The sequence below is a fragment of the Neovison vison genome, chromosome 5, assembly GCF_020171115.1.
Source record: "Neovison vison isolate M4711 chromosome 5, ASM_NN_V1, whole genome shotgun sequence".
Lineage (NCBI taxonomy): Eukaryota > Metazoa > Chordata > Mammalia > Carnivora > Mustelidae > Neogale > Neogale vison.
Window position 1 is genome coordinate 36,119,189 of NC_058095.1, and position 26,635 is coordinate 36,145,823.

The window sequence follows — 26,635 nt, forward strand, 5'->3', positions numbered from 1 at the left end:
TACGACCTCTCCACCTGCTTGCAGGGATCAGTGTACTTCTCAATCGTTGTCCATATCTTTTCCAAAAAGATTCCTCAATGCTTTTCTTTTCAAAAGGGAAAAAAAAAGGAAAAAAAAAACAATGCCAACAGCCCAGCGTCCGTGAGCAACCCAACAGTAACAAAGCAGGTGTTCGGGATGGAGGAAGGTAAGGCCACACATTTCCATTTGCCGCTTGCTCCTAGGGCTGGGCGGCCGGGGTGACTCGAAGGGTGGGGGAGACCTGTGTGCACCCCTCCTCCACTTCCTCTTCTGCACACACTCATTGTTCTATCTCAGGGAGAAGAGAGAAGGGGGCTGACAGAAGGCATGTAGAAAAGTGCCCGGGTCCAGCCAGGCCCCTACTTCTCTTACTAATAGACCACAAGCTGAAGAGAAGCTCCCCGCCTCTCCTCACCACACCATTTAGTCAGGAAACGTTTTTTGAGCACCAGCTATTTTCTAGGCCCTGTGATTGGCACAAGGGATACAGAGCTAAGGCCCAGAAGCAGTCCCCAAGGGGCTCTGCACCCGGGTGGGGACACAGACGTGAACAGACCTGGGGCAGGAATAAGGATGGAGCCTGGCCGGCTACCAGGGCTGCAGGACAGGCTCATCTGTGGGGCGTGGATACCTATGCTCACCTTTGAAAGATGAGTAGGGGTTCTGGGGGCCACGGGAGCCTGGGAAGGGCTTTTCAGTCAAAGGGATGCACAAGTGCATTACTTTGGTTCTTCAGATCCAATAACAGGTGCCATCAGTGGGTGGGGTCTCGGGGGCAGATCATGAAAGGCCATTTTGGAGGGCTGATTTTAGACCTGATGCTGAGGACTCAAGGAACAATGAAGGTTTTGAAGCAGAGGGAAAGCAAGATGAGGTTTGTGCCAGAGACGAGCCACTCTGGTATGGTGGGTTGAAGAGGGGGTTGCTGGAAGTGGGGAGACAGGGAGGGAGTTCTTGAAATCATCTAGATGGGAAGTGCAGTCCTGTGCAGGCAGTGGTCGTGGAGAGGAGGGGGGATGAGAGAGAGGAAACCGGGGGATGTCAAGTCTGCATTGTGTAGCCACCTGGGTTCTGGGGGGCTGGTGGGCAAGGGAGAAGCCTGCCCACTCCTGTCTAATCCCAGGCCTGATTGGTGAAAAGAAAATAGCCAGGCCGGTCAGGACATACCTGGCCCCCAAGAGCCGCCAACTCCTAAGTTCTTTTGGCAAATGTCCCTGCGCTGTCACATGATGGTATGAGGGCATCCACTCAGACTCACAGAGTGGAGCCCATTAGGCTGCTGAGGGTGTTGCCTGGGCCTGTGCCAAGGGGCAGCGGGGCTGCTGTGCTTGGTCCTGGGCTCCAACGTCCTCCACTTCCTTGGCAGCGTGGATGTGTCAGCCCTTTGCATCAAGAACTCTGGGCCTATCCCCCAGCTCTGGAAAGGGGCCAGCCTTCCCCATTCTAGTGGCCTTTCCTGCTCCTTCATCTGGGGCTTTCTTGCTTGGGCATGGTGTCCAGATCCTGCCTGCTTTCCTTGCTCCTGGCAATGCTCTGCTCTTCTGCCCTTCTGGCCCTGCTGTCAGCGCCCCCTAGTGCCAGGATGGCTGTGCATGAGGGCAAGGGTCTTGGAAATCCAGCGGGCCTCAGGAATCCCCCACACACTCCTTGGCTTGCCTGTGGGCAAAGAAAGGAACAAAGGACGTTTTCTTGGAATCTGACACTTCCATGTAGAAATCCCAGGGTCTCTTCTTTGCTTTTCCATCTTCTCCCTCTGTTGGCACACAGTCTGTACTCCCAAATTAGGGTGAGACCAGAGAACAAGCAGGGGAGACAAAGCTCATGTGGTAGCCACCTGTCTTGTTTTCAGTCCTTATCTAGATAACTCTTGATGTATCCCAGGGTCTCTGGCCCAACAGGGAAGCCAGTGCCTCTTGGAGACTGGGACCATCCTCAGGCCCACAGCCTGTGTCCACACCCCCCCGCTTCCACTACCCCCTATCTGCTGAGAGGTTCCAGTGTCAAGGTTCCAGACATGGCCAGTGCAGCCTGAGGGCCCCTCACCCCTGGGTCATGCCTGCTCTGAAGGAGGCAGCACAGACTCTCCCACCTCATTCTGTGGCTGCTACAGCTGGGTGGCTTCTGTGTTTTGGGGGAGGCCTGTAGGGAGTGGGAGTCAGTGGTTAGTTCCTGGCTGGCTTCCGATGGCCAGACCAAGAGCGAAGGCCATGACTGTTACCCTAATCCAAGCTAGCTGTGCTGCATGTGTGTGGTGGCAGGGGGCCTGGGAGTAGGTGCAGGCTGTAGATGCAGGTCTCAAGCCAGACCAAACAAGTATAACATTCAAGTACACTTGGCTGCTTCAAGTTTGCTTTGAGGTCCTGAGCTCCTGAGGGGGACAAGCAAGACCCCCTTAGTCCCAGGCAGGCGTACCTTGCAGGAGAAGAAATTGCAGATCACCACATCTTGGCTTGGGGTAGGCTCCCAGAGTCTTCCCGGGGATGTGTGTGCCCACGTCTCAGAGCCCACTCTGAGGGACTGAAAGGGGATAGGAACTAGCCAGTTGCCAAAAGCCAAGAATAATTCCTTCTTCCTTGTATTCTACATGCAGGGAAGTCTGTTCCCAAACCACCTGACCCAAAACCTATCTTAGGTCAAGAGACTTGGGGGGTGGGAGGCAGTAAGGTGCCCACAGCTGAATGAGATAGGGCTAGTTGCTGTATCCAAGATGGCAGCTCAGCTGTGGGAGGGCCAGGGAAGGGGCAGTAGATGGGGTGGGAGCCTCCCCGCCTGCTTCCCAGGGCAGCTCTGCATTCTGAGGGGCCCCCAAGACACTGGGAGGCTAAGAGAAAGGGAGAAAGGAGGCACTGCAAGCAAGCAGGGACCTTCTCTCCATTGGAATAGGCCCCTCTCCAACCAGGCATTCCCTCCTGCAGGGAAACTGGACACTTGCCAGGAGGTGCCAAAGATGAGCGGCGGCCTGGCCAGCAGGCAGACTGTATGGCTCAGAATGAGTGAGCAAATGAGTTGCTAAGCCAGGGCAGAAGCTCCAGGGAGCAGGCAGGGCCAGGGAGGAGAGGGAGGGACAGATCAGGCAGGGAGCCTGCGGTCCTTGCCGCGTTCTGGCTTTTTTCCTGCCTGCCTGACCTGTAGATCCAGGCCCGGAGCCACTTCTGGAACTGGGGAGCATGCTGGCTGAGCATGAGTGTGTGTGCAGGTGTGGGCACGTGTCCCGTGTATGGCAGTGTGGTCCAGACAAATCAGCAGGATGGCCAGACTTATGTAAAGGGGTTCCCACACCAAGGGACAGACTGTGGCCTAAGACTGGACTCTGCCAGCCAAGGGAGCTTCCCCCTCCTTTGGCTGTGAACTCCCTGTGACCGGAGCTGCTGCCTGGCCCATCTGGGGAGCAGGTGGGGACCCCCCCTGTGGAAGGTGCCTCCAGGCAGACAGCGCGGCCCAGGGCGTGCCCCAGCCCCTCAGACTCCATTCTGACCAGGCCTGGTCCTCTCCTCTGTCTTGCAGAACTACAGCGAGAGGGAAGCATCGAGACACTGAGTAACAGCTCAGGCTCCACCAGCGGCAGCATCCCACGAAACTTCGATGGCTACCGATCTCCACTGCCCACCAATGAGAGTCAGCCCCTCAGCCTCTTCCCCACCGGCTTCCCGTAGTACCAGCAACCTGCTTCTGACTGGCCGGCCCACTCACCTGCTGGAGGGAGGGGGAGAAGCCCCCCTCTTGGTCCTGCCCTTCAGTCTCTGCTCCTCTTTCACCAACCACCTTCCCCAAGCTTAGTGACAACAGCCACCCACCCTCCCCGGATGGAGAAGAGCCCCTTCTCCCAAACACCTTGGCGCACTCTGACCTCTGCCCCCCACCAGTGGGGCTGTGGCTGAAGGAGACTCTGCAAAAGTTCTGTCCCCTCCTCCGTTTGCACATGATGTCCTGTACTGGATCCGCTTTTGTATCTTCTAACCATACCCATGGGGTGCGGGGAAGGGGAGAAAGAGTGGATGGCCCGGCTGGGCATTTTGACCCTGAGCGGACAGCCCCAGCCCACTCCTGGCTACAAGATGCACTGCCCAGTTTCCCTTGGCCAACCTCCCTCTGGCGTGAGGTAAACTGAGGCCCAGAGTATTAGGGAAGGAGGAAGGAAGGAGAAGCCTCCCCCTTCCTCTTTTCTTTCCTCTTTGGCTCATGGGAAGGATTTGTCGTTCTTGTCTGTAAGCCCTCTTACCCTGGTCCTGTGCTGTCCAGTGAAGGAAACCGTGGTTAATAAGGCCCTGTCAAAAAGTGCACGTCTTGTCCAATAAATCACGCTACAGTTGGTGTCCGTCCCTGCGTCGCTGGGGTCAGGGTCCTCTCCAAGCCCTGAGCAGAGTCCCGTGGATCTGACCATGTGTCCCCGCTACCAGCACCCCCTGCCTCAACATGAGCGACTGATGGGAGGGTCAGTGAGGGGGTAGGAAGGAGAAGGAGAATGTTTGCTGTGCAAGTTGTGTAGGGCCGGATTGAAGTTCCTTCTCCAAACTTCTTGCTAGTTACCAGAGCCAGTGAGTTCTGGAGGCACCACACAGGCCAGGAGCCCCCCCCCCCGGCCCCCTCTGGCTGTGGCAGTCAGGGCCATAAGGTGTCTCTGACATGTGCTGGGCTGGGGGCAGGGGTGGTGCTGCTGGGGGACAGAAAGCCTGAAGATGCTAGCCTTCTCGTTGGGGCAGGCACTTTGTAATTGCTTCTCTTTTCAAACTCAGAAGGTGGGAGGGTGGTCAGGTATAGGCAGGTCCCATGAATCCTGACTGGAACCTTGGATGACAGGTTCCTGATTCCCACCCCTTCCCAATTCTGGACCTGAAGTGAAAGGCAGGAAGGAGACCAGAATAGGAGGAGCAAAAAGGGGTGTTGAGCAGGAAAGAGACTAATGCCAGCCCCAGTTCCCCCTCTTCCCTGAGAAGCCGGCGAGGCCTGGGAGGATTGAAGGAAACCCACTGAGCCAGGTGTGGTTTGGGGTAAAGTTTAATGTAACAGCCTTGGAAGAGTTGAGTTCACAAGCAGGGGTTCCCGTGCGACCATCCAGCTGGAGCCGGCGTAGCTCCAGAGGCCCCTGCCCCCTTCACGTGCACCCCATGACATCTGAGAAGAGATTTCATGGTCAGTTGGGCCTATTGGGAGAAGCCGGACCTGAATCTTGGTGGACTCTGCAGGCTGGGTAGATGGCTTCTGGAGCTAGGGTGCCTGAAGCCAGTCCCTCCTGTCTGGGGCCGGCAGTTGCGGTAAGGAATCACAGGCCGTGCTGGGAGAGGCATGTTGGGGCCATAAGGAGGTCTGGGCACGGCCAGTGGGGGCTGCCAGACTGCAGCAGCTTCCCCCCATTTCAGCTGAAGAGACCTTGATGTGGCTGGCACAGCCCCAACCCCCCACCAGAGCAGGGTTTCAGTCCCAAAGAGGCAGGGACAGGGCTGCAGCCAGGCTTCCTGTGCATCCTGCCCATGGCCTGGCTCCCTGGTGATGGGCCCCAAACTCTAGGAAAGGTGAGATCCTCTGAATCCACGTGGGTTCATGGGTGGGGCAAAGACAGAGCGGGCAGCTCTCTCCAACCATGCGGGGAACTGGCGGGCAGCTTAGAGTCAGGAGTCCTCCCTGGCTCAGCCCTTTCCCTCCAGGGGGGTGCAAAACATCTGTGGCCTCCTCCAGTCAGGGAAAGTTGTGGGTGTAGGGCTGGACTTGCCGGCTGAGCTTGCAGGACAATCTGGTTATTCATCTGCTCACAGCCAGGCCAAGTCTTTGAATATGTGGGGGAAGGGGGAGGATAAGAAAGGCCAGATAAGCTGGCCCCATGGCGGCTGCCACAGAACTCGGGTTATCAGAGAGGCCTTGGGCCTGGCCCCTGGCTAATTGGGGAGGTTATGGACCCTGCCACAGCCTGTAATCAGCTGGAAGTGAGATCTGGGCCCCTAGGTGGGGGACTGTACTGCCCACAGGCCCCCAAGCAGCCAGCCTCCTATCCTCTAGAGATAACACCAAGGGCAATCTTCACCTCACCCTCCCCAGCAGCCCAGCAGACCTCCATGATGCCATCACCTAGGAGGCCATCAGAACATGCATCTAATTGTGGCCTGACCGAGTGACCTTGAGGGAGCTATGTGACCTCCCTGATTCTCACAGTGCTACCTGCTCCAAGGGCAAATTACCATGGACTTTCTCTCAGTCTGATGGAGGAAAAAATATCTTCATGGTCTGAGGAGGCTGATGGGAGCTGGGGTGGCAGCTCAAAGAGGGAGGGCGCTGTCTGGGATTGATCTGAGAAAAGGCTCAGTGGTCCCAAGGCAAATCCAGGAGCGCAAGTACTCCATCAAACAGCAGCATCAGCTCTGGAAGCAAGCAGAGGCCAGAGCAGGCAGCTGCTAGTTTGGGGTTGGAAAGGGTTTCTCAAGGGCTGATTTTTCTGATTTGCACAGACCAGAGACTTTGTAAACTAGAAGGTTACTTAAAAGAGTACTGCTCAGTCCTGATCTTGTAGATGAGAAGCCAGAGCCACAGAGAAGTTTCGGGCCTTCCACAGGGTTGCAAAGTCGAACAGCTGATCTGACCTCTGTCTGCTCCTTGCTGCCTCCTGTGCTCTTAAGAGGGCTGGATTCTGTTCTGTGCTGACCTCCCTGTCCTGCGCCCCCACACAATCCAAGACTCTGATCCCACTCATCTCTATCCCCTACCCCTAAGAGCTTCCAGACCCTGGCTTTTGAAGCTACTCCCTGTCCCTGTGTAACTTGGAAATGCAGCCTCCTCCTGAACACCTAGAGCCAGAAACTCTAGGGGCAAAGGGAGAGAGTCTCTCCTCTATCCTATAGTTAAAACAAAGGCTCAGCCTGAAAGTGGGGCTGAAGTCTCAGTGTTGCCTTGCTGTGTAAGTGGGGGAAGTTCTCAGGACAGCAGTGACAGCACCAGTTTCTAAGGAGTGGATGCGCCCTTGCTCTCTTCTAAGGTCCCAAGGTCCCATCCCAGCTCTGCCACTGGTAGCTGCGTGACCTTGGTTAAATTACTGCCCTCTGGGCTTCAGGGTCGTCATCTGTAAAATAGGGGGAGAGATGCGTGTCCTGCCAAGAAGAGCAACCAGGCTGAATCAAGCAAAGAGGAAGTTATCGGTTAAAAAGGCAAAAGTTTGGTTGGAGGCCCGGAGGCTGACGGGACAGCCAAGTAGCTCTACCTCGGGAAAGGGAGGGCGCGTACGACCCAGCTGGAACCCTGATTGTGGGGCGCTGTCCCCCACGACGCTACGCCAGGAAATCCCGGGCCGCTCCCTGCGAAAGCGTTTGAGAAAGTGAATCCCGATCCCGGCGAGCGCGCGCAGGCCAGCCCCGCCCCTCTCTCGCAGGTGGGCTGGTCTTAGGGGTCCTTTAAGCGATTTGCCCCCTCAAGCCCCGCGGCTGCATGGCCCGCTCGCGCCGCCGTAATCCCAAGCACCCGCACCCACCATTTCACAAGTGCGCGTCCACGCACTCGCAGTTTCACAGACGTGCACCTCACTTTGGCCCATCCCTGCTCCCAAGCGGACCGCGGCCACCAGCGGACTAAGACCCCAGCGCCACTAATAGTCTGGAGCTCCCAGCGTTATAGGGTCCCCAAAACTCCGGGGGACGTCGTCCAAAGGCCGGAGGGGACGCACCCTCGGTTGCGGGCTGGCGCACCTCGCCCTCGGGTGTAAAGCGACCCCCTTCAAAGGCCGGGTAAGTCCGGAACCTGAGCGGCCAGGAGGGGCCTCGTCTTCGCGTTCGCCTGTAAGACTGGGACTGGGCCACACAGGCAGCCTGCCCAGGCACTTCCCGGGACCTAACCGGAAAAAGTGGCCCCGCTGCCTTTTCTGGAGCAAGGCGGGGGCCACCGGGCGGGCCGAGAACAGGTCGGGCCTCCTGCTCTCCCCACGCCCCCCCACCCCTTCCCAGCCACTTGGCCCGACCCTGCGCGGGGTAATTGGGTCGGGAGGGAGGCGTCGGGCGGGCGGCGACTCCAGAGAGACTGCGCGCCTGTCAGCCGCAATTTGTCTAAGTGGACGGGACAGGCCGGGCCGCTGCGGGCCGGGGTCATCGAGGCCGCGGCCCCCACCCCAGCCAGACCCGGGACCGCGGGGGAGCCGGGCCCGGCCGCTAAACGGGGCTGGCTGGCGCCAAGACTCCGGGAGGCGCGGGTCCGGCCGGGAAGCGGGGATGGGAAGCAACTCCGTGTCTACCCCCGCCCCACGACACACACGCACGCACGCCGCGCCAAGTTGGGGACAGACGTTCAGTGGCACCTCCGCTGCTGGTTACACGGATAGGCCACACACGTCACCTGAGCTTAGCCCGGGCACAATCATATCTTTAGTTCTCCTCTCACGACAGGGCCCCGTTACCCGACGCTCGTCGCCTGCGCCACCCGACCATATACCCCGTAAGCCATGCACGCGGGCGCACGCAGATCCACATCCAGTCACACAGAGCAAAGACACCCGAGAGGCCCAACCCGGGGAAGGTCCCAATAGTGGCCCCTGACGCCGCGAAATGTTACGGGGCCAAGGACAGACGGGCGGCCCAACATGGCTCGGGACCAAGGCACCACCCGGCCGAGGCCAACCCCCTCCTGATTTCCTAGTTGTGGGAAGCGCGGAGCGTACTGAGGGCGCGCAACCACCCGCGGGAGGCCGGGAGGCCCGCGCCCGCCCGACGCCCGGGCCCAGGACTGCCTGGGAGAGGGAGGGGCGGCTGAGCGCGCGTCCCCCGCCCGTCTGCGGGGCCCGGCCGATGCGAAGTGACAGGGGCCGGAGCTTTGTTGTGGAGCCTCGGCCGCCTGGCGCCAGCCGCCCCCGCCCGTGCCCTCCCCCTCCAGCCCCGGGCGGCTTGTGAGGCGCCCCCCAGGGCCTCTTAAAGAGACACGAACTCTCAGCCCCGGGGACCCCCCCCAGGCGCCTGTTCCCGGGAAGGGGACGTGGGGTAGACCCAGGTGGGGGAGGGGCCGAGCTGGAGCTCGGGAGCCTCAAGGCGCCGCTCCGAGGCCTCCTGGGCCTCCCCTGCGTGGGTTTCCGAGGAGCCAAGAATATTTCTCGTTTGGCTGGGGGGGGGGCGGGTAGGGGGGTAGATTCAGAATCTTGAGAGTGCCTATAGCAGGACCTCGGGTTGGCTGTGGGAATGAAAGGCAGGACAGACGACAGGGGCCTGGCCGGAAACAGCCTGTGGCCGCGGGAGGGCAAGATGGTCACCCAGTGGCTGTGGCCAGGTGGGATAGTGGTTCCCCAATGCAGCCATGCATGCACTGTCTCTAGGGTTCTTCGGCAAACAACCCAGGTCCGCCGTTTCAAACTCTCCGGGCCTTAGACCCCTGGACCAGATGCGGACCTTTCCCAGAAAATGTCCAAATTGCACAGTTAGATGTACACACATTCTTACAAGTACGAAAGTAATGTACACCCATGACTTTGTAAATATATTCACGGATTCCCGGCCCGTCCCCGGATTCCTGACTATGGAACGCTGCCCTATTATCTGGTCACCTCACCAACAGCACAAACATGCCCACACACGTTCCTCCCCGAGGGGCCATATCCCGCGTAAATGGAGCCAGCAGGACTTTGCCTGTGCAGAGCTGCAACGGATTCTGCCCCATCTGCGTAGACGGCGCAGCAAAGAGTCGAAGATTCGTTCTGGACAGAGAGGAGGCACTCAGAGAGTAGCGACCCAGCCAGGAGCAGGGTCGCGAAGAGAAACTCCGTGGGGGCGGCGCTCGTTTGCAAGCTGGGTAAGGGAACTGTGAAAGGACTGGCTTGGAAAAGTAGAAAAAAGGTCGGGAGGCCAAACCCCTCCGGCCAGTCCCTAATCCGCATTGCTCCAAACCATCAGGCTTTACATGCCAGGTCCAAGTGTGCAGCGACAAGGTGCCCTGTGACTGGGTGTGTGCAGTGGCTGGGCAGTGTTGCCTGGGTCACTGTGGGATGTGGGCTGCACGCGCCTACCAGGCGGGCACAGGGCCCGCGCCGGCCAAACTCACCCACACTTATATAGGATGTGCGGGCAAGAGTGCCATCCATGTGTAGTTTGTGGTCCTTCTTGTCCTTTAGAAAGTGACCACCAGGAATCAGTCGGAGTGACAGCTCCGGAGCCCGATTCAGGGCAGGTGTGTGGCCGCTTCACTCACTGGGCGCACACTCCTGAAGTTGCGGCTCGCGCCATGCACAGTGTGCACCACCGTACTGGGCGCATCACACACGCGCGCACACACACACACACACCACGGGGCGGGGTAAATAGTGGGGCTGCCGAAGAACGAAGACTGGGGTGGGGTAGTGGATTCAACCACAGGTGCACCCAGACACTCCGACCCCCCACACTCGTTGCTCCGAACTACTGAACTTGAGAGACGTACGCTCCGGAGAAACGGAAACAAACTCTTAAGAACGCGGCATAGAGCGGAGAGAGGATGCCACTGTTTAGGAGGGAGACTTGGGTCTCCGGTACCGGATGCGGCGAAAAGTCGTTGGGTCACGGATTTGGGAACCGGGATTGGCCCACGCCGTGCCGCCCGGTGCTCAGCGGAAGATGCGCACACCTTCCTAGCCCCGAGCCTCTCCTGGCTGTCGGAGGGCTCAAGGTTGGATCCGGGACGCAGACAGATACTGGGCTTAATTCAGGGCTTGCCAGGAACTCCACGTTCCTCCTGAGTCTTCCTGAGGGGTGGGGGGCTCGGGCTAGGGCGTCCCCGCGTTTCCCAAGAGCCAGGCCGCGTCCCACTCCCGCCCACGCCGGCCCCACCGGGGTTCTACCACCGCTCCACTCACCGGCTCCCGCCACCTGGGTTCGGCTCCAGGACCTCGGCCGCCCGCGCCTCCCGACTCGCCCGCCCACCGGCCTCTCTTTCCAGTCCCAGCAGGAGTGCAGGGGCCCCGGGCTGCGCTGCGGCCGAGAGCGGGGTCGGAGGCCAAGCTGGGGCGCGGGCCAGAGCGGCTGGGCCGCCAGGCGAGGGAGAAGGAGGGCGCCCCCTCTCCTCTCGGGGCCGTGTCAATGCTTTGCACTTGGAGCCTGCGTGCGGCTGGGGGTCCTTCCCCAGGGCTCTGGGACCCGGGCGCCCCCCGCCTCAGGCCCTTTCGGCGGGTCGAGTCGGCCCGCCGCGCTTTCCCGTCCCGGCGCAGGCAGCCGCGGGCGCGGGCGTCCGGGGTGGGGGCCGGGGCAGGGGGAGGGGTCTCGGGGCCCGCTGGCCCGTCATTGGTTAATATTTTATTCTGTTGACATGTTTTCTTACTGCTGAGGCTTCCGACACCTTCTCCCCGGCACCCCCCCTCCCGGCCGGAGCTTGGCTTGAGCTGTCAAAACCCCGCCCCCGGAGACCCACAATTGGTCCAAAAAGCGTAAAATCAGCAATCAAGGGGGGCCTGGCTCGTTAGCGCAGGGGATCCGAGCAGGGCAGGACATGTGAGATAGTCACAGTTTTCCAGAGATCACGACAAGATCTAACCAGTCGCGCGTGGTCCCCGGCGCCGGAGCGGGCCAGCCCAGCCCAGCCCCGCGCAGAGCCCCCGCCACCCCCGCGCCTAGAGCCCCGCGCCCCTCGCCGTGCGTCGGACGGGGAGCCGGGAGGAGCCGCCGCCGCGCCTGCCACCCGGGTCGCCCTTCCTCCGCGCGCGCCGCCGCCCGGGCCGGGGGTCCGAGCCGCGCGCCCCCGGCCCCGGCCCCTGGGCGCCTGGGCCGGATGTCCCGATGAGAGAGCCGGCGCTGGCGGCCAGCGCCATGGCTTACCACCCGTTCCACGCGCCACGGCCGGCCGATTTCCCCATGTCCGCCTTCCTGGCGGCGGCGCAGCCCTCCTTCTTCCCGGCGCTCGCACTGCCGCCCGGCGCGCTGGCCAAGCCGCTGCCCGACCCGGGCCTGGCGGGGGCGGCGGCCGCGGCGGCCGCGGCGGCGGCGGCGGCCGAGGCGGGGCTGCACGTCTCGGCACTCGGCCCGCACCCGCCCGCCGCGCATCTGCGCTCGCTTAAGAGCCTGGAGCCCGAGGACGAGGTGGAGGACGACCCCAAGGTGACGCTGGAGGCCAAGGAGCTGTGGGACCAGTTCCACAAGCTGGGCACCGAGATGGTCATCACCAAGTCCGGGAGGTAGGGCGGCTGGCTGGCCGGCGGGCATGCAGGCGGGAGGGCAGGCTGGGGGACCCGACAGCACCCACCGGCGCCGACCCGGCCGCTCGCCGCTCCCGGCTCCGGCCAGGCGCCACGCTTAGCTCCCTCAGACAACCAAGTTGACTTTTCTCATTTAGCAGTGAGCGAATTTTTTAAAACTAAAACACCAAAGTTATCCCAATGAAACAAAACGAAAACACGCTCCTACATAATAGTCCCAACCTTTCTGAGTCTCAAAGCCGAGGAGGCCCTGCGGCTCGGCCCGGGCGGGTCTCCGAGATCTCGGCTGCGGCTCCCCAGCCCTGGCGCTTGGCTCTCCTGCCTCCGGGTCTGGCTCTCGGAGCTCTGAGGAGATGCAGCATCTCCCGGACCGTCCTCTGACCCGGGAACCCAGAATGAAGCGCACACCGTGCTAGGCCCAGGCTGGCCAGCGGATTCCAGCCCGCCATTCCGTTCTGGCAGTAAGCCCCAAGCGGGCCCAGCTGCAGCCTGACCTCGGCTGGGAGCCTTGTCCAGGCCCAAGGAGTGAGAAGCCCCCTACTCACACACTGCTCCAGCCTTAAACACTGAAGAAAATCACAGTCCCCAGCCCCTCCACCGTTCGACTCAGCCATCAAGAATCCAGGCCTCAGGTTCACCCTCTTCCCCCGAAACGCAAGGTTCTCGTTGGGCTGTAACCCAGTTCCCCAAGCAAACATCTTCTGGTTTTATTTTTGGGAGTTTCAGTCCCAGTGGGCATATCCCCCGAGTGAATTTGGGGGAGATTCAAAAGAAGCAGGTGTATTTCTAGGGGGCCTGGGTTTTCTGGTCACTGACTTTCATCTCAGATGAGGGAGAAAGACAGTCACCAAACCTGATGATATAAGGATAGGGCCCATGGGAAACCATATAATAAGAAAGGTTTGACCAGCGGAAATGGGCTCCCCCAGGAATAACAACCACAGGTGGGGTCTCCCAGGCAGTCATATGAGGGCAGAACAGCGACAACAGGGAAACCCACATGGGGAAGCTCCTGGCAGTAGTGTATGCCTGGAGAGTGGGGTCCTCAGAAATAAAACCGGGTTCCACGGAGTCTTCCCCTTTCCCTTTCTCGCAGGCGGATGTTTCCTCCCTTCAAGGTGCGAGTCAGCGGCCTGGACAAGAAGGCCAAGTACATCCTGCTGATGGACATTGTGGCCGCTGATGATTGCCGGTATAAGTTCCATAACTCACGCTGGATGGTGGCGGGCAAGGCCGACCCAGAGATGCCCAAACGCATGTACATCCACCCGGACAGCCCGGCTACGGGAGAGCAGTGGATGGCCAAGCCTGTGGCCTTTCACAAGCTGAAACTGACCAACAACATCTCCGACAAGCATGGCTTCGTGAGTCCTGGGCAGGCGCAGGGAAGAGGGTCGGACACTGCATCCGGCTCCGCAGGGGGTGGGGGCGGGAGAGCAGGCCGGGATTCCCCAGAGGGGAGCGCTGGCCGAACCCTCAGAGTGCCCCTGCTCGGGTCACTGCCCTGTGGCCCATGCTGGCTGAGCCTGGGCCCAGAGGGCTTTGCTCTGCAGGCCTGGGGAAGGAAGGGGTTGTGGGGCAGCAAGCTTCAGGCTGCTCACAATCTCGGCTGGGGTCCGGCCTTCCAAAGCTCTTCCTAGAGCCCAGTGGGAGGCAGGTGTGACCGGGACTCATTTGTGCAGCCTCTAGTCTTTAACTGCTGAGTTTGGAAGTCCCGTCCCCGACCTCAGCTTTTCTTCACCCTTCCCCTTGACCCATGTCCCCATTTCCCCCCCAAACTAGGAGATTCAAAAGTTAAACCAGCCCCCTTCACATCCTAAGACTCCCTTCCCTCCTCCTACAGGAAGATGCCCCACCAGGAGGAGAGAGTTTGGGGGTTCTTTCCGTTTCTTCTTGAGCCAGGCCCCGCAGTGAATGGGAGGGGGGACTTGCGGCAAAAGGGACTGCCCATTGTTGAGCCCGTGGAAGGTCCAAATCTTCTGTCCATGGAGTTACTAGGGCCTTAGCAATGAGCCCAGGAAGACAGGTTAAGAGTGGAGTTTTGTTGGGTTTTTATTTTGTTTTGTTTTCAATTGGGATAAAATTTTTAAGTGGAGAGAGAAAGAAACTGCAATAAAGAAAACTGAGGGGAAAAAATAGAAGAAAAAGAAATACAGGCAAGAAAAAGAGCAGAGAACACAGGAGAAAATCGCCATGGAGGGGGTGGAAGAGGCAGACGAAGAAAGAGACAGAGAGACTTGGAAAGTGGTGGGGTTCCCAGGAAGTAGAAATGCTGGGGCCAAAGGCTGGGGGCTGCCGACTGACCCGCACCCTCCCCACAGACGATCCTGAACTCCATGCACAAGTACCAACCGCGCTTCCACATCGTGAGAGCGAACGACATCCTGAAGCTGCCCTACAGCACCTTCCGCACCTACGTGTTCCCCGAGACCGACTTCATCGCGGTCACTGCCTACCAGAACGACAAGGTGCGCTGCGTGGGCAGCGGGCCCAGTCCCTGCACCAACACCCCCTTACACCTGCAGGCTCCAAATCTTCACTCATTCCCCCCCTGAGCCCCCAGGACCCACCCTGCACCCTCACAGCTCCCTCCCCAGCTCCAAGTCTTGCACTGTAAGCGCAGCACCCACTGAAATCCCCCAGGCTCCCTCCCAATTCCACCACACGAACACAGAGGCTCCCCCAGCTCGGCAACAGCTGGGCGCTCGTTGGGGTGGGGATGTTTACTTAGCAATTAGCAGAGACCCCAGACTGCGCTGACATTTTTTACATTTTATTCGTTTATTTCTTGGCTCTGAGATGGGGATTTAAATGAAGAGAGGAAGCCGGAGGCAATCTGCCCTGGCTTTTCGGAGGCTGGGGAACCAGCGATAGGAACCTAGGGCCCAGAGGGCGGGACAGGTGACACAGGTTCCCAAAGACCTCCTCCCCCATCCGTCCAGGCCCTGAACCCCTTGGGAAGTGTTTAGAGACTTTTCCTTTAAGTTAAAGGGGTTTTTCTTCTTGCTGCCTTTCTACACTCTCTCTTTAGAGGGGCAGAGAAGCACTCCCTCTGGGCCTGTGCCCATGTGTACCCCTCTCCGGAGAGTGTCCAAGTGCTCAACCGGTCATTCTTTTTGTCTTTGTGAAACGATGTGTATGCGGGTAGGCGGGCAACTTTTTGGGTGTGGAGGTGTGTGGATTCCTTTGGTTCCGTGGCACGTGTTTGTTTTGTCTGTGTGTACTTGCGTGTGCGCGGGCCCGTGAGTGTGATTTGCGCCTGTGGCGTGGACCAGCATGTGCTCTGCTGTCCCTTTACGCGCCTCCTACGCCGGGTTTGTTTAACCCGAGTGACCGAGCGGGCCCGGGTGCATGCTTAGGCAGATCCCGACTCTGCGCACAGCTCTGGGCTTGTGTGTGCAAGATAAGAGAATACGCCTCGAATGAAGTTTTTGGAGGAGGAGAGACCCTGTGGCTTCCCGCGAGGTCCGCCAGCCGGCCTCACCTCGCCTTCCGTCTGGGAGCGTCCTGTCCCAGGCGGGGGGACCTTCGCCGGGCTCTCCTCCGCGCCGGCAGCCTCTGACCTCGGGGTGCCCCAGGCCAGGCTGGAGGAGCCGCTTCCTGACCTGACGCCGCCTCCTCGGTCCCCCGCAGATCACGCAGCTGAAGATCGACAACAACCCGTTCGCCAAGGGCTTCCGCGACACCGGGAATGGGCGGCGGGAGAAAAGGTGAGGGGCGAGCCGGGCGGCTCTGGGGAGGGTGCCTGAGCGAGCAGGCCGCGAGTTTGTGCGCGCGCCTCTGACCCGCTCCCTCCGCTCCTCCCCAGGAAGCAGCTGACGCTGCCATCCCTGCGCCTGTACGAGGAACACTGCAAGCCCGAGCGCGACGGCGCGGAGTCGGACGCCTCGTCTTGCGACCCCGCCCCCGCGCGGGAACAGCCACCCTCCCCGGGGTCAGCGCCCAGCCCCCTGCGCCTGCATCGGACCCGAGGTGAGGGTCGAGTGGTCGGACCGGGGGTGGAGGAAGGGCGGAGGGGAGGGCCTCCTCCGGGGGCCCGGTTGGCTCTTTGCTGAGCGTCGGGTAACCGGGTAACCGTACGGCCTGGAGGAAGCGTCAGCACTGTGTCTGGGTTGGGGCACCCGACCCAGGCCTTCCCTGGGAGGGTGGTCCCCGATAGCTAGAAGATCTGGCTGGACTCCGAGCCAGGCCCCGGGCGCTGTGTGACTCTGGGAGTGAGTTTCCTTACATGGCTCAGTTTCTCCAGCAGTAAATACGGGGCCTTAAATTAGGTGACCTGCAACTGCCCCCTGCCCGACGAGGAGCTTGAAGCTCCTCGGACGCGGCTTTCCTGAGAGCCGGCCTTTCCCATTCTCTCCGACCTGGCCCAGATGCCGGGGGAGGCCTCGCGGGTGTGTCTTCCCGGGCCCCTGTGACCTCGCGCGTCCTCTCTTCCGCAGCCGAGGAGAAGTCGTGTGCCGCGGACAGCGACCCAGAGCCGGAGAGGCTGAGCGAGGAGCGCGCGGGGCCAGCGCTAGGCCGCAGCCCGGCCCTGGACAGCGGCAGCCCCCCTCGCTTGACCGAACCTGAGCGCACCCGGGAGCGGCGCAGCCCCGAGAGGGGCAAGGAGCCGGCCGAGAGCGGCGGGGACGGCCCGTTTGGCCTGCGGAGCCTGGAGAAGGAGCGCGCCGAAGCGAGGCGGAAGGACGACGGGCGCAAGGAAGCGGGCGAGTGCAAGGAGCCGGGCCTGGCGCCGCTGGTGGTGCAGACGGACAGTGCGTCCCCCCTGGGCGCCGGACACCTGCCGGGCCTGGCTTTTTCTGGCCATCTGCACGGGCAGCAGTTCTTCGGGCCGCTGGGGGCCGGCCAGCCGCTCTTCTTGCACCCGGGACAGTTCGCCATGGGCCCCGGAGCCTTCTCCGCCATGGGCATGGGTCACCTGCTGGCCTCGGTGGCGGGCGGCGGCGGCAGTGGTGGAGGAGGCGGGCCAGGGACCGCCACTGGGCTGGACGCAAGCGGGCTGGGTCCCGCGGCCAGCGCGGCAAACACCGCCGCGCCCTTCCCTTTCCACCTCTCCCAGCACATGCTGGCATCTCAGGTAAGGCCTGTGATCGGGAGGGAGAAAGAGTGAGGTGGGCATAGGGCCTGAGGGTGCCATGGGCGCTCTGAGTTCCCAACTGGCAATGATTCTGTCCTGGGGAGACCCAACAGACACTCTCCAGGATGCCTAGATTCAGGGGAGACTAAGACTGTAGGTCTAGGGTCTGGCCAGGCACTGTTTCTTACTTGTGTCTGACTCTCAACAAATCCCTGACCCTCTTTGGGGTTCCTTCCCTATGCCTCAAGCACAGAGTGGCACCCATTAGAGTCTTCCTCTGACAGACTGGATTTGTCTCTGACTTTGGGAAGGCCGCTTTCCTGGCCTCAGGACACTTTTCTTGGAGGCAAAAGCTCTTGGCTCACTGTCAGTCCCTGAAAGGCTATGATGCCTGGAAAAAGGGAGTAGAAAAATTTGCAATATTTTCTGAACAACTGACAGCCACAAAGACCCACCTCTCAGATGCCTCTGGCTACTTTCAAGTCCTCTAGGAAGTCCTCTGACCTGACAAAGGACAGGGCTGGGCTGTTCCTTCCCCCCACCTTGGGTCTCCCAGCTCCTTCAGCCACATATCTCAGGAAAGAGGGGTTCAGTTCCCCAGGTCCAGGCTGAAATTCTGAGCTTCCAGGGGAGACTCTGAAACTGGCCAGCAGCAAAATGTGGAGATCCCATGGGGAGGGCGGCCTCTTTGGTTGTTTGGGTGGAATATTCCCTGTGGAAAGATTTGGAATCTCTACATTCATTTTCTTCCCTCTGAGGTTTCTGGCAAATTGAATCCTTGAGATCTTATCTTAAGGGAAGGAAAATAGGAGTTCAGGTCTGAGAAGACTCCTTTGGTTCTGAAGCAAATATTTTTAAGGGGGGGGTGAGGGGTTTCTGAAATGGGTTTTTAACAGGGCTCAGTGTCAGGGATGTGTGGAGTGAGTGAAGCACTCACATCACGTGTGTGTGGCTCTGAGATGGCCAGGAAGCCTCGGGAAAATGGAACGTAGGGCCTGGAGGTTTAACCTGCATTCTTGATTCTGTGTGTATGTGAATGCCTCCTCCCCAGCATGGGTGTCCGAGAGGTCGTGCAGAAGTCAGGCCTTCCAGATACAGCCTGGGCCACAGGTGCAGGGCCAGGTGGAGAACACCCAGCACTCAGGAGGCTTCATGCTAGTGGTTAAGTTCCTGAGCCAGGGTAGCCTGCCCCTAGCCCTCAGGTAGAGCCAATTTTGGGGAGATCTGAAGCCTCCCTCCTTCCTCCCCACCTGAGATGCCAGGACTGAATGCCCAGTAGAATTGACCTTCTCGGGAAGGCTATTTGCTCATTCCTGACTAAGCGACTTCTTTCCTTCTCCCTGCCTGAGCCAGGCCTGAGGCTCCCTGGAAGCCCAGCGCAATCAGCTCCCTGCACTCCTCCCCATATCTCCATACTCCGGGGAGGGAGCCATTATCTCAAAGGTCAGCAAATCCAAAAGTCAGGCCTCATGGACTCAGACGGGTGTTTGTCTGGGGTTTCCTGGCTACTGTGCTCTCCACAGGCAGACTTTGCATTCCTTCCTCAGCTGCCACTGAGGAGCCGCCAGTAGTTCTCTGTAGAATATCCAGGCCAGTTTATAAACGGATTGGCATCTATGCCCTTCTGGTCCAGGCAGGAGATCCCTGGGCAGGCAGGCAGGTAAAAGGAGAATTTATAGGGCTCCTCCCCTCTCCTGCCTGTGCTTCCTCAGTCCTTTGCGGGCACCTCCAGAAAGAAGGGTTGGGGAAGACAGTGTCTAAGTGAGCAGAACTTCCCAAGACAGCCAAATCTGCCTGCTTGCCACCTGGCTCTCTGCCTGCCCAGTTTCCTGCCTCCAGGCCTTTGCCCATGCTAGTGCGGCCACCTGGCGTGTCTTTCCCTCACTCTTACTGTAATACCTGGCCCAGAGCTTGATGGCGCCAGACCTTTGCATCATACTCAGAAGTGAGCGCCCTTCTAACAGAGGTTGGCCGAAGCACACCGGCTCATGCCTACCTGTGCTCCTTGGGGTTCGGGTTCTGGGAGCTCTGGGCTTATATTCCTAGAAACGTAAAGCAGGGATGGCTGGTGGTAGCACCACCCCCAGCACCGAGCTTACCCTCGGAACACCTCCGGCAGGATGCCTAACCCTTGTCTTGTTCTGTTTCTTTCAGGGAATCCCAATGCCCACTTTCGGAGGCCTCTTCCCCTACCCCTACACGTACATGGCAGCTGCTGCGGCCGCGGCCTCTGCTTTGCCCGCCACCAGTGCTGCGGCCGCAGCTGCCGCCGCCGCAGGCTCCCTGTCCCGGAGCCACTTTCTGGGCAGTGCCCGGCCCCGCCTGCGTTTCAGCCCCTACCAGATCCCGGTAACTATCCCGCCTAGCGCCAGCCTCCTCACCACTGGGCTGGCGGCGGAGGGCTCCAAGGCTGCAGGCGGCAACAGCCGGGAGCCCAGCCCCCTGCCGGAGCTAGCTCTCCGCAAGGTTGGGGCCCCTTCTCGGGGTGCCCTGTCACCCAGTGGCTCAGCCAAAGAGGCGGCCAGTGAACTGCAGAGCATCCAGAGACTGGTGAGTGGGCTGGAGAGCCAGCGAGCCCTCTCCCCCGGCAGGGAGTCGCCCAAGTGAGGGGGCTGCCCAGCTGCTCCGCTGCCACGCAGACCTCCCGGGCTGCCTGCCCCTGCTGCTTGGGACGTGTACAGCACAGAATGGGTATTTATTTAAATAAAGGAGCAAAAGCAGGCTGCGGCAGCCGGAATAGAGGCCCGACCAGCCATCCGGGGCCTGGGACATTTCCTCACAAGGTCACAAGGAACCCGGCTGCCGGGAACACAGTCGCTTAGGAACCACTGGTCACGGTCCAGATCTGCTCCAGTGTCAAGGTGGTATTGGCCAGGGGCCCCTCTGGGTCCTCCAGCGCTGTGGGGAGGCCTCGTCCTCCCGCCCATCTGTCTCTTCCAGAGCCAGAAGGTGCAGGAGTCAGGGATGGGAGCCTGGGAGAGAAGCCCAGAGCCCCTAGTCTTGGGCCTGGACCACTTGAGAATCTGCAGTGAGGGATGCTGGGCTCAGTGAGGACTGAAGTCAGTGTAGACTTGAGCTGGGAGGGACCTGTTCTTTTAGTCCTCCCACTCTTTCCCCCTCAAAAGACAGGCGCCCCTCCCACCCCTGGATCAGCGGAGGGAGTGGCACTTCGGCCTTGAGTCTCCAGGGGGGGGAAAAAGATATTTATGAAATAAATGGTAATTTGTGTAAATAAGCTTTAAGGTTCCCAGAATATGCAAATTGGTATTAATTTATTCAAAGGTGTACATTGCTGTGTACATAATATCTAGAGATTAATTCATAGCATTTAAATTTTCTTTTCATTTTACATGAGCATCTATATTGTACAGGGCTGGTTGGGGGCGGGGGGTCCTTGGCTGCGGGAGAAGCCCCGACCCCTGGAGGAACTCCCACCCGCCAGCCCCTCGGCTCCCCTCCCCACCCCCCACGCCCGGGCTTTGCTCGCCGGCCCGCGGGCTCCACCTCAGGTTTTCACTTTTCGCTACGGAGCGAGACGAAAAGACAAAAACGCGAGAAAACAATAAAACGCTGCAATGCGAAGTGAACGGCGCTGTGCGCTCTGTGGGCCGCGTGGGGCAGGGGGCGCAGCGAGCGCGTAGGGAGGGGCTGGGGGCGGGGACAAAACGGTGGGCGCCCCCTGCTCAGCAGCAGCTGCACCCCGGGGGCGGCAGCGGGCTGGAGCTGCGGGCGGAGCTGCGAGGCCAGGCGGCGCCGGCGAGGGCCATGGGCTGGGCCGGGAGGCGCCGAGCAGCTTCGAGCCCCCAGCTCTTCGCGCGCGGGCAGCCTCCCCGGCCGGGGGCCGGGCTCCCTCTGCTGGCCACTCGCCTCTGGCCGCCGCCCCAGCCACTCCGCACGGGGATTCTGGGCTCCCTCTCTGGGGCTCCGGAGTGGAAACGCATGCCCTTTTAGTGCCTCTGGGGAGCTGGAGCTGGGAAGATGGCTGCACCCTACGCCCTCTCTCCCTTTAAGGAGCTTGGCCGAGGTGCACCCAAAACCGCGGGCGCTAGAATCCTTTTCCATCCCACTGCCTACTGAACCTCAAAAAGAAAGAATTCTCAGGGCGCCTGGCTGGCTCAGTGGGCAGAGCATGCGACTCTTGATCTCCGGGTCCTGAGTTCGGACCCCTGTGGGTGTAGAGATTAGCAAAAAAGAAGAGGAAAGAAACATTTCTCCTTGTCAGGGTTGTTGACTAGAGTGGCAGAATCTAACCTGAGAGTTTTCCCGTCTAACTCATCTAGATGTTTCTTCAGGCTGTGGGGAGTGTGGGTCCATAGGCTACTACCTCTCCTGCCTCAGTTTTCCCTGGTATAATAAAGGGCTCGGCTGGGGTGTCCCTGGGAGTCCCACCGTGTTTTGTCTCCATCAGGCACGTTCTTCCCCGCGGCCTGCTTCTGCACGGACAGCTGCTGCCCATCCTCTGAGCTCACCTGTGCTTCATTCAGCCAACAGGTGTCTCCAGTCCCAAATCCTAGTAGTGGGCAGGGGTGGGAGATGGGCGGTCTCTCCTTTAACCCACCTTTGGGTCTATAAATGCGTCACGGGGCGGCCATCTCCTTCCCAGCCTCCCCTTTAAGCCTCGGGAGTCCGTGCAGCCCAGGACGAACACACTGCCTGCCCACCTAGGGCACTTTGGGGGCGGGAAGCACGGGTCCCCAACTCACCAGGAACACCAGGAATGGTGAGATGAAGGACGGGTGAAGGTGGAATTGGGATCGACGGTATCCAGGCCTCCAAGTGCCGTGGACACCTCCGTGGGCCAACGCACTCGCAAGGAAAGAGAACCATGCCCGCCTCTCCCAGGTAGGAAGCTGGACCCAGGCTACGCTGAATTCGGTGAGAGATTTGGCCAGTGAGAGCGTGAAAGGGCGCAGAAGCCAGTCCCAAGCCCCCAGAGGGTGAGTGGGCTGCTTCTTCCCGGTCTCTGACCTTTCGCAGGCAGGACACAGAAGGGCTTGTCCCGGAACGGGGCGGGGCAGAGAGACCCCTTTCTCAGCTCAAGTAGAATCCCTCGTGGCAGGTTGCTTATTCGAGGTCTCTTTGGGTTCGAAACGCCTCTCAGATTCGAAGAGCGGGGGCGCGTTCTCTTCTTCCGGGTTCTCCCTGCACGTCTAGGAAGGGAAATCGGCGAGAGCCCGCGAGTGCTCAGCAGGATGCTGACGCCAGGGGGCAGCACCGACCTCAAGCCGCGTTAGGGGCCGCGTGCGGAGGGGGGAACTCCAGGAGGGTCACTGCAAACGCTAGGCGGGGCAGCCGGGTTGCGGCCGCATTCTCGACGTGCGGTTGCCGCAGCACACCATATGGGATGGAGTGATACTGCAGGGCCTCGAGGGCCCCAGGCTCTGAGTGTTTGGGAGTAGCCCCCCATACCCCCACCGGCAAGTCTCCTCCCGGAGTCGCCCTCGCGGCTCTCCACTGGGTCGGAGCTGCGGAAAGTTGAGTCCACCTGAGTTTGGCTGCGGAAAGCCGGCCGCAGGGCCTTGTCCCAGGCAAAGACCAGGACGCTCCCTGGCCCAATTAAGCCGACCACCTCCCCTTGCCTCACATCCCTCATTGTTCCTGGGGTCTCCAATTAGCCCAGGCGCCTCACATCTCGCCGCTCTAGTATCCCAAGGCCTTAACCCTTCTGGGCCTGGCACCAGCGGCCCTAGACGGCAGAACGGCTAGTGCGCGGATATGTGCGGAGGGTGTGTTTGAGGGGTCGCTGCGGGGCCGTGTGCGTTGAGACTGTGGTGTCAGAAAGGGAACTGTTCTTGTGGGTGCGGGATGGTGAGCGTCACTCACGGGATCTTGGAGACCGGGGATGTGGGTATGGGGGCTCTGTGAGACCCCTGGCGGCCAAGCAGCACGGATCTCGAGACCTGGAGCTACTCACTTCGTTTTGGGTTAATCCGAGTCTCCCGAGTCCCTCTAGCCATTCTTTTGCCCCCACCCCCACTCACGCTGCGGCGGAGGAAACGTACAGCATTAGGAGCCTGGCCCTGCCTGCCACTCAAAGGCGCTGAGCTGGGGTCCGCCTCCCCCGTTTATCGTGAACGCCCACTCAGGGCATCCCTTGGAGCTGGAAGGCAACGTTCAGCTTCTTGCTGCCAGGACACACACAGGTGAACGCCTTGGCTCGAGTCCCTCCATCCCTTTCCCCAGATACTGGATGGTTCGAGGGACTGAGTCTGGATGAGACCGAAGTCTAAACGCTGAGTCTGCCTTTCTTCCCAGCTTTGGGAAGTACCCTAAATCCAATCCCACTCTTTCCTCTCCTTTGGCGACCTGGTTCTCAAGGTTTGGAGCACCAGCCCAGCAGGCAGTGTCCGGCGAGGGGCCGAGCACTCGTGTTCTAGGGACTGGACAGCACAGGGAAGACCGTTGCGCGCCCGGGGAAGAAGGCAAAGGGAGCGGAACCTGAGCCCCAGGTCCCTTGGGGCACTCCCCAGAGTGCACCCTCGGGAGTGCAGCCTGGTCACCCCTCGGTGAATGCGTTGATGCCCATGGCGGATTCTGGGATTCTGATTTGCTCTTGGAGCTCCTTTTGGGCTCTGGGAGGGTCAGATTTGCTCGCCGCACCCCATATCTTCTCCAAAGCACCTGGCTCTCAGAGCCCATCGCCGCTCTTTTCCCGGCTCCTCACCTGGGTATCTTCCGCAACCTCCCGCCCAAAGCAAACCTGCTGCTTGCCGGGTCCACGAGCCGCGACAACTCTCCGAGTGCCCACGAGATGGCGCTCCAGGCCAGGGGCCAGACCGCGGCCGGACAGCCAGCCCCAGACTAGAGCCGGAGGTGGACATTGAGATCCGCCGAGATGGGCACGAAGACAGAGCCACAGACTGACGTAGATCCAGGCCTAGAGACGGGCACAAGCATCAGATGGACCAAGAGGCTCCGCAGAGCCCCACTGGGACTGTGGTGGGGCTGTAGACATACGGACACGAGCCAGGCTTCTTTCCTTCCCCTTGGGACTGCCCTGCAGTGCCAGCTCTCTGGCCTGCAAGACCCTGGCTGCAGAACCGCCCGGCCAGCTTCTGAGTGTTCCGCTAGGCTGGGGCCTTCTCGAGGTCCCGACTCTGGCCTTCTACGCCTCTCAGAAGCGGGGTTCCGGGCTTGGATACTCCGCTGCATGCCTGACAAACTGCTTTGGCCTGCAGGGCCCACTGGACGGTGCAGTTGTGCGGGATAGGAGGCTGCGGTGGCTCAGGGGCCCAAGGGCGGGATCCAGCGCTCCTCCCGCCCAGAAGTCAGCCTAAACTCCTTCCTCCACCTTTCCCACTGTGGTCTTCAAGGTCGAGTGCAAGGTGGAGCGCAGAGGGGCGGGGGAAGATACAGGATGGGGCCCCTGGGGTGAGCCCTGCAGAGTTGCTCTGGTGACCTGCGGTAACCCCTGGGTGTCAGAAGCCCTGGTGTAGCTTTGGGGCTGCGTTATTCCAGTGAGAGGTGGTGGTGGGGAATGGGGACCGCACAGTGGTCAGCGTGAGAATTTGTCCCTTGGGTTAAAAGCCACCAAGGCTCTGGGTCAGGTTTGAAGGGAGAGGGGAAAGGTGTGAGGCCAGATTGCTAGGTTGATTGGGGGGTGGGGGGGAGGCTTTGGAAGCCTGATTCCAGTTGACCCTTATGCCCCTGGATGAGCTCTGGCACTCTGGGAGATTATCTCCTTTATTATTAACTAAAGGTGCATAGCTAGAAAGCAGCCCAGTCCACAGCAGCTAGGGTGGTTTCCAGCAGGACGCAGTCATCAGCTTGTTGTGACCCAAGCCAGGTGTCTTTCCTGCACTAGACTTCCAGCTCTTTCCTCTTCAATGTCTAATACAGGATAGAATCAAACCTCTGGTGCTTCAATAGTTATCTATACATTCATCTGCCGCTGGCAGGGTACAAGGCTAAGCTCTGGCTCTAGCTGGGCGACCTTGGACAATGTGACTTTTTGTCTGGCTTCAGAATCCTCTTCCTGAGAATAAGTAGTTTGGGCCAAAATCACGTTGATCTGTGAGTGACCTGTCGACCTGGGTTCAGTTCCCAGGGATCCCCAGTCTCAACTTCATACCACAGGCAGGGGCTAGACTTCTATTTAGTGTTTAAGGAACTCAAGCCCGAGGGGTGCTGCTGTTGCTGTGGAGCTTGGTGTGGGGGCGGGGCTGGTGGCCAGGATGAATTCCCAGTGGGGGAAGTGCATTCCAGATCCTGAAAGCCTCAGGGAAGCCGCTGGCTCCAGCTGCCTCCACCCCTTGTGGGAGGTAGTTATTTCCGCCTTCACTTTCCACCTTGGAGCCAACTGTAGGTGAGGCACAGACTGGTGGGGGGGCGTGACTTGGCCACCTGGCACCAGTGTGTGGAGTAGTGTGACTTCTTTCTAAAGAGACCAAGGGACACCAGGGAAGGACGTTCTCAGCCCATGTTGAAGGATGCCCCCCCCCACACACACACCTGGGATACCCGGGGGACTAATTCCTTACCTGTGTGGAAGGTTCTATTTAAAGCACTTGCACCCATGGGCCCCGCTGAGTCCTTGATGGCAGGGTGTTGGCTGTGAATCCCCATTTCAGGGATGAAGACACTGAGGTTCAGAGAAATAAAGGGAGATGCCTCAGGCTGTCCAGCGAATAAAGGAAGAGGTCTTTCACAGTCCCATGGGCCTGATCCTTGGAAATGTGAGCTGATAAGGGATCAGCTTGCCTGGTCAGTCAGGATCAGCCTCAGCTGGGCAAGGGCAGAGAGGCTGGGCAAATGCCCTCTGGCCCAGCATGTGGCGTGTCCATGAAAGACGCAGCCGGACTTGGAGTCTCCCTGCCTCGCATGCCCAGCAGGGCCTGCCAGGGAGGCCAGTGGGGGTGGGGGGGAAGGGGGACACAGAGACTTCTGTGTGAAACAATAGCAGGGGTGTCCATGGGTTACCTGAGATGTCACCTGGCAAGGGCTTAGCTCAGGCATGGCTCGGGTTTGCTTTCCTTATTATTGATTTCCATCCCAAAGAGAAAAAGATATCCTCAGGCCCTAAGGGGTGGAGGTAATGGGAGTTGCTGCGGAGCCCCCACTGTGTGCTTCACACTGGGCACACATTTTCTTATTGGTTCTAGGCATTGGGCAGTGGGTATGATGATGCCCATTCTACAGAGGAGAAAACCAAGGCTTGGACATACCTGAGGTCACTCAGCTGCTAAGACGTGGGTCCGGAGCCACACCCAGGTCTGCCTGTCCCCAAGCCCATGTTCTTTCCTGGAGACCTGATTTCCCGCTCTACAGAACCTGAGGCTTCTGAGTCCCATCAGGCTTTTGGCCCAGCCCCACGTGGCAGGCTCCTATGGGACTGGTGCTTCCTCAGCCCTGGTGTGGCTGGCCCGTTTCTTCACCCTGCCCCAACTTGGGGTCTTATTCCCTTCTTCGAGGGGCTGTCCACCTTT

The 26,635-nt window shown here is 60.0% G+C and overlaps 2 protein-coding genes across 8 annotated transcripts in view; both read left to right on the top strand.

Annotated features, from left to right (window-relative positions):
• The window catches only part of BCAS3 (BCAS3 microtubule associated cell migration factor), a 588,867-nt gene extending 584,535 nt beyond the window's left edge, over nucleotides 1-4,332 (top strand). For 4 of the 7 annotated variants that reach the window (XM_044248512.1, XM_044248515.1, XM_044248514.1 and 1 more), the window contains one exon: nucleotides 3,526-4,332. In XM_044248512.1, coding sequence (XP_044104447.1) covers nucleotides 3,526-3,674 — 149 coding nt within the window. In that variant the 3' untranslated portion in view covers nucleotides 3,675-4,332. Of the gene's footprint in view, nucleotides 1-96; nucleotides 188-3,525 lie in introns of all 7 variants that reach the window. The other 3 variants (XM_044248513.1, XM_044248517.1, XM_044248519.1) reach the window with 1 other exon arrangement.
• Nucleotides 4,333-11,673: 7,341 nt separating this feature from the next.
• TBX2 (T-box transcription factor 2) lies at nucleotides 11,674-20,792 on the top strand. Its single transcript, XM_044248521.1, has 7 exons — nucleotides 11,674-12,112; nucleotides 13,230-13,497; nucleotides 14,455-14,601; nucleotides 15,767-15,843; nucleotides 15,942-16,105; nucleotides 16,573-17,210; nucleotides 19,365-20,792. The coding sequence occupies exons 1-7, from the start codon at nucleotides 11,718-11,720 to the stop codon at nucleotides 19,815-19,817; spliced, it is 2,142 nt and encodes a 713-aa protein (XP_044104456.1). The 5' UTR covers nucleotides 11,674-11,717; the 3' UTR covers nucleotides 19,818-20,792.
• Nucleotides 20,793-26,635: the final 5,843 nt, after the last annotated feature.

Coding starts and splice junctions, on each gene's coding strand:
- TBX2 (XM_044248521.1), top strand. CDS start 11,718: ATGAGAGAGCCGGCGCTGGCGGCCAGCGCCATGGCTTACCACCCGTTC. Junction 12,113..13,229: donor GTCATCACCAAGTCCGGGAG/GTAGGGCGGCTG, acceptor CCTTTCTCGCAG/GCGGATGTTTCCTCCCTTCA. Junction 15,844..15,941: donor AATGGGCGGCGGGAGAAAAG/GTGAGGGGCGAG, acceptor GCTCCTCCCCAG/GAAGCAGCTGACGCTGCCAT.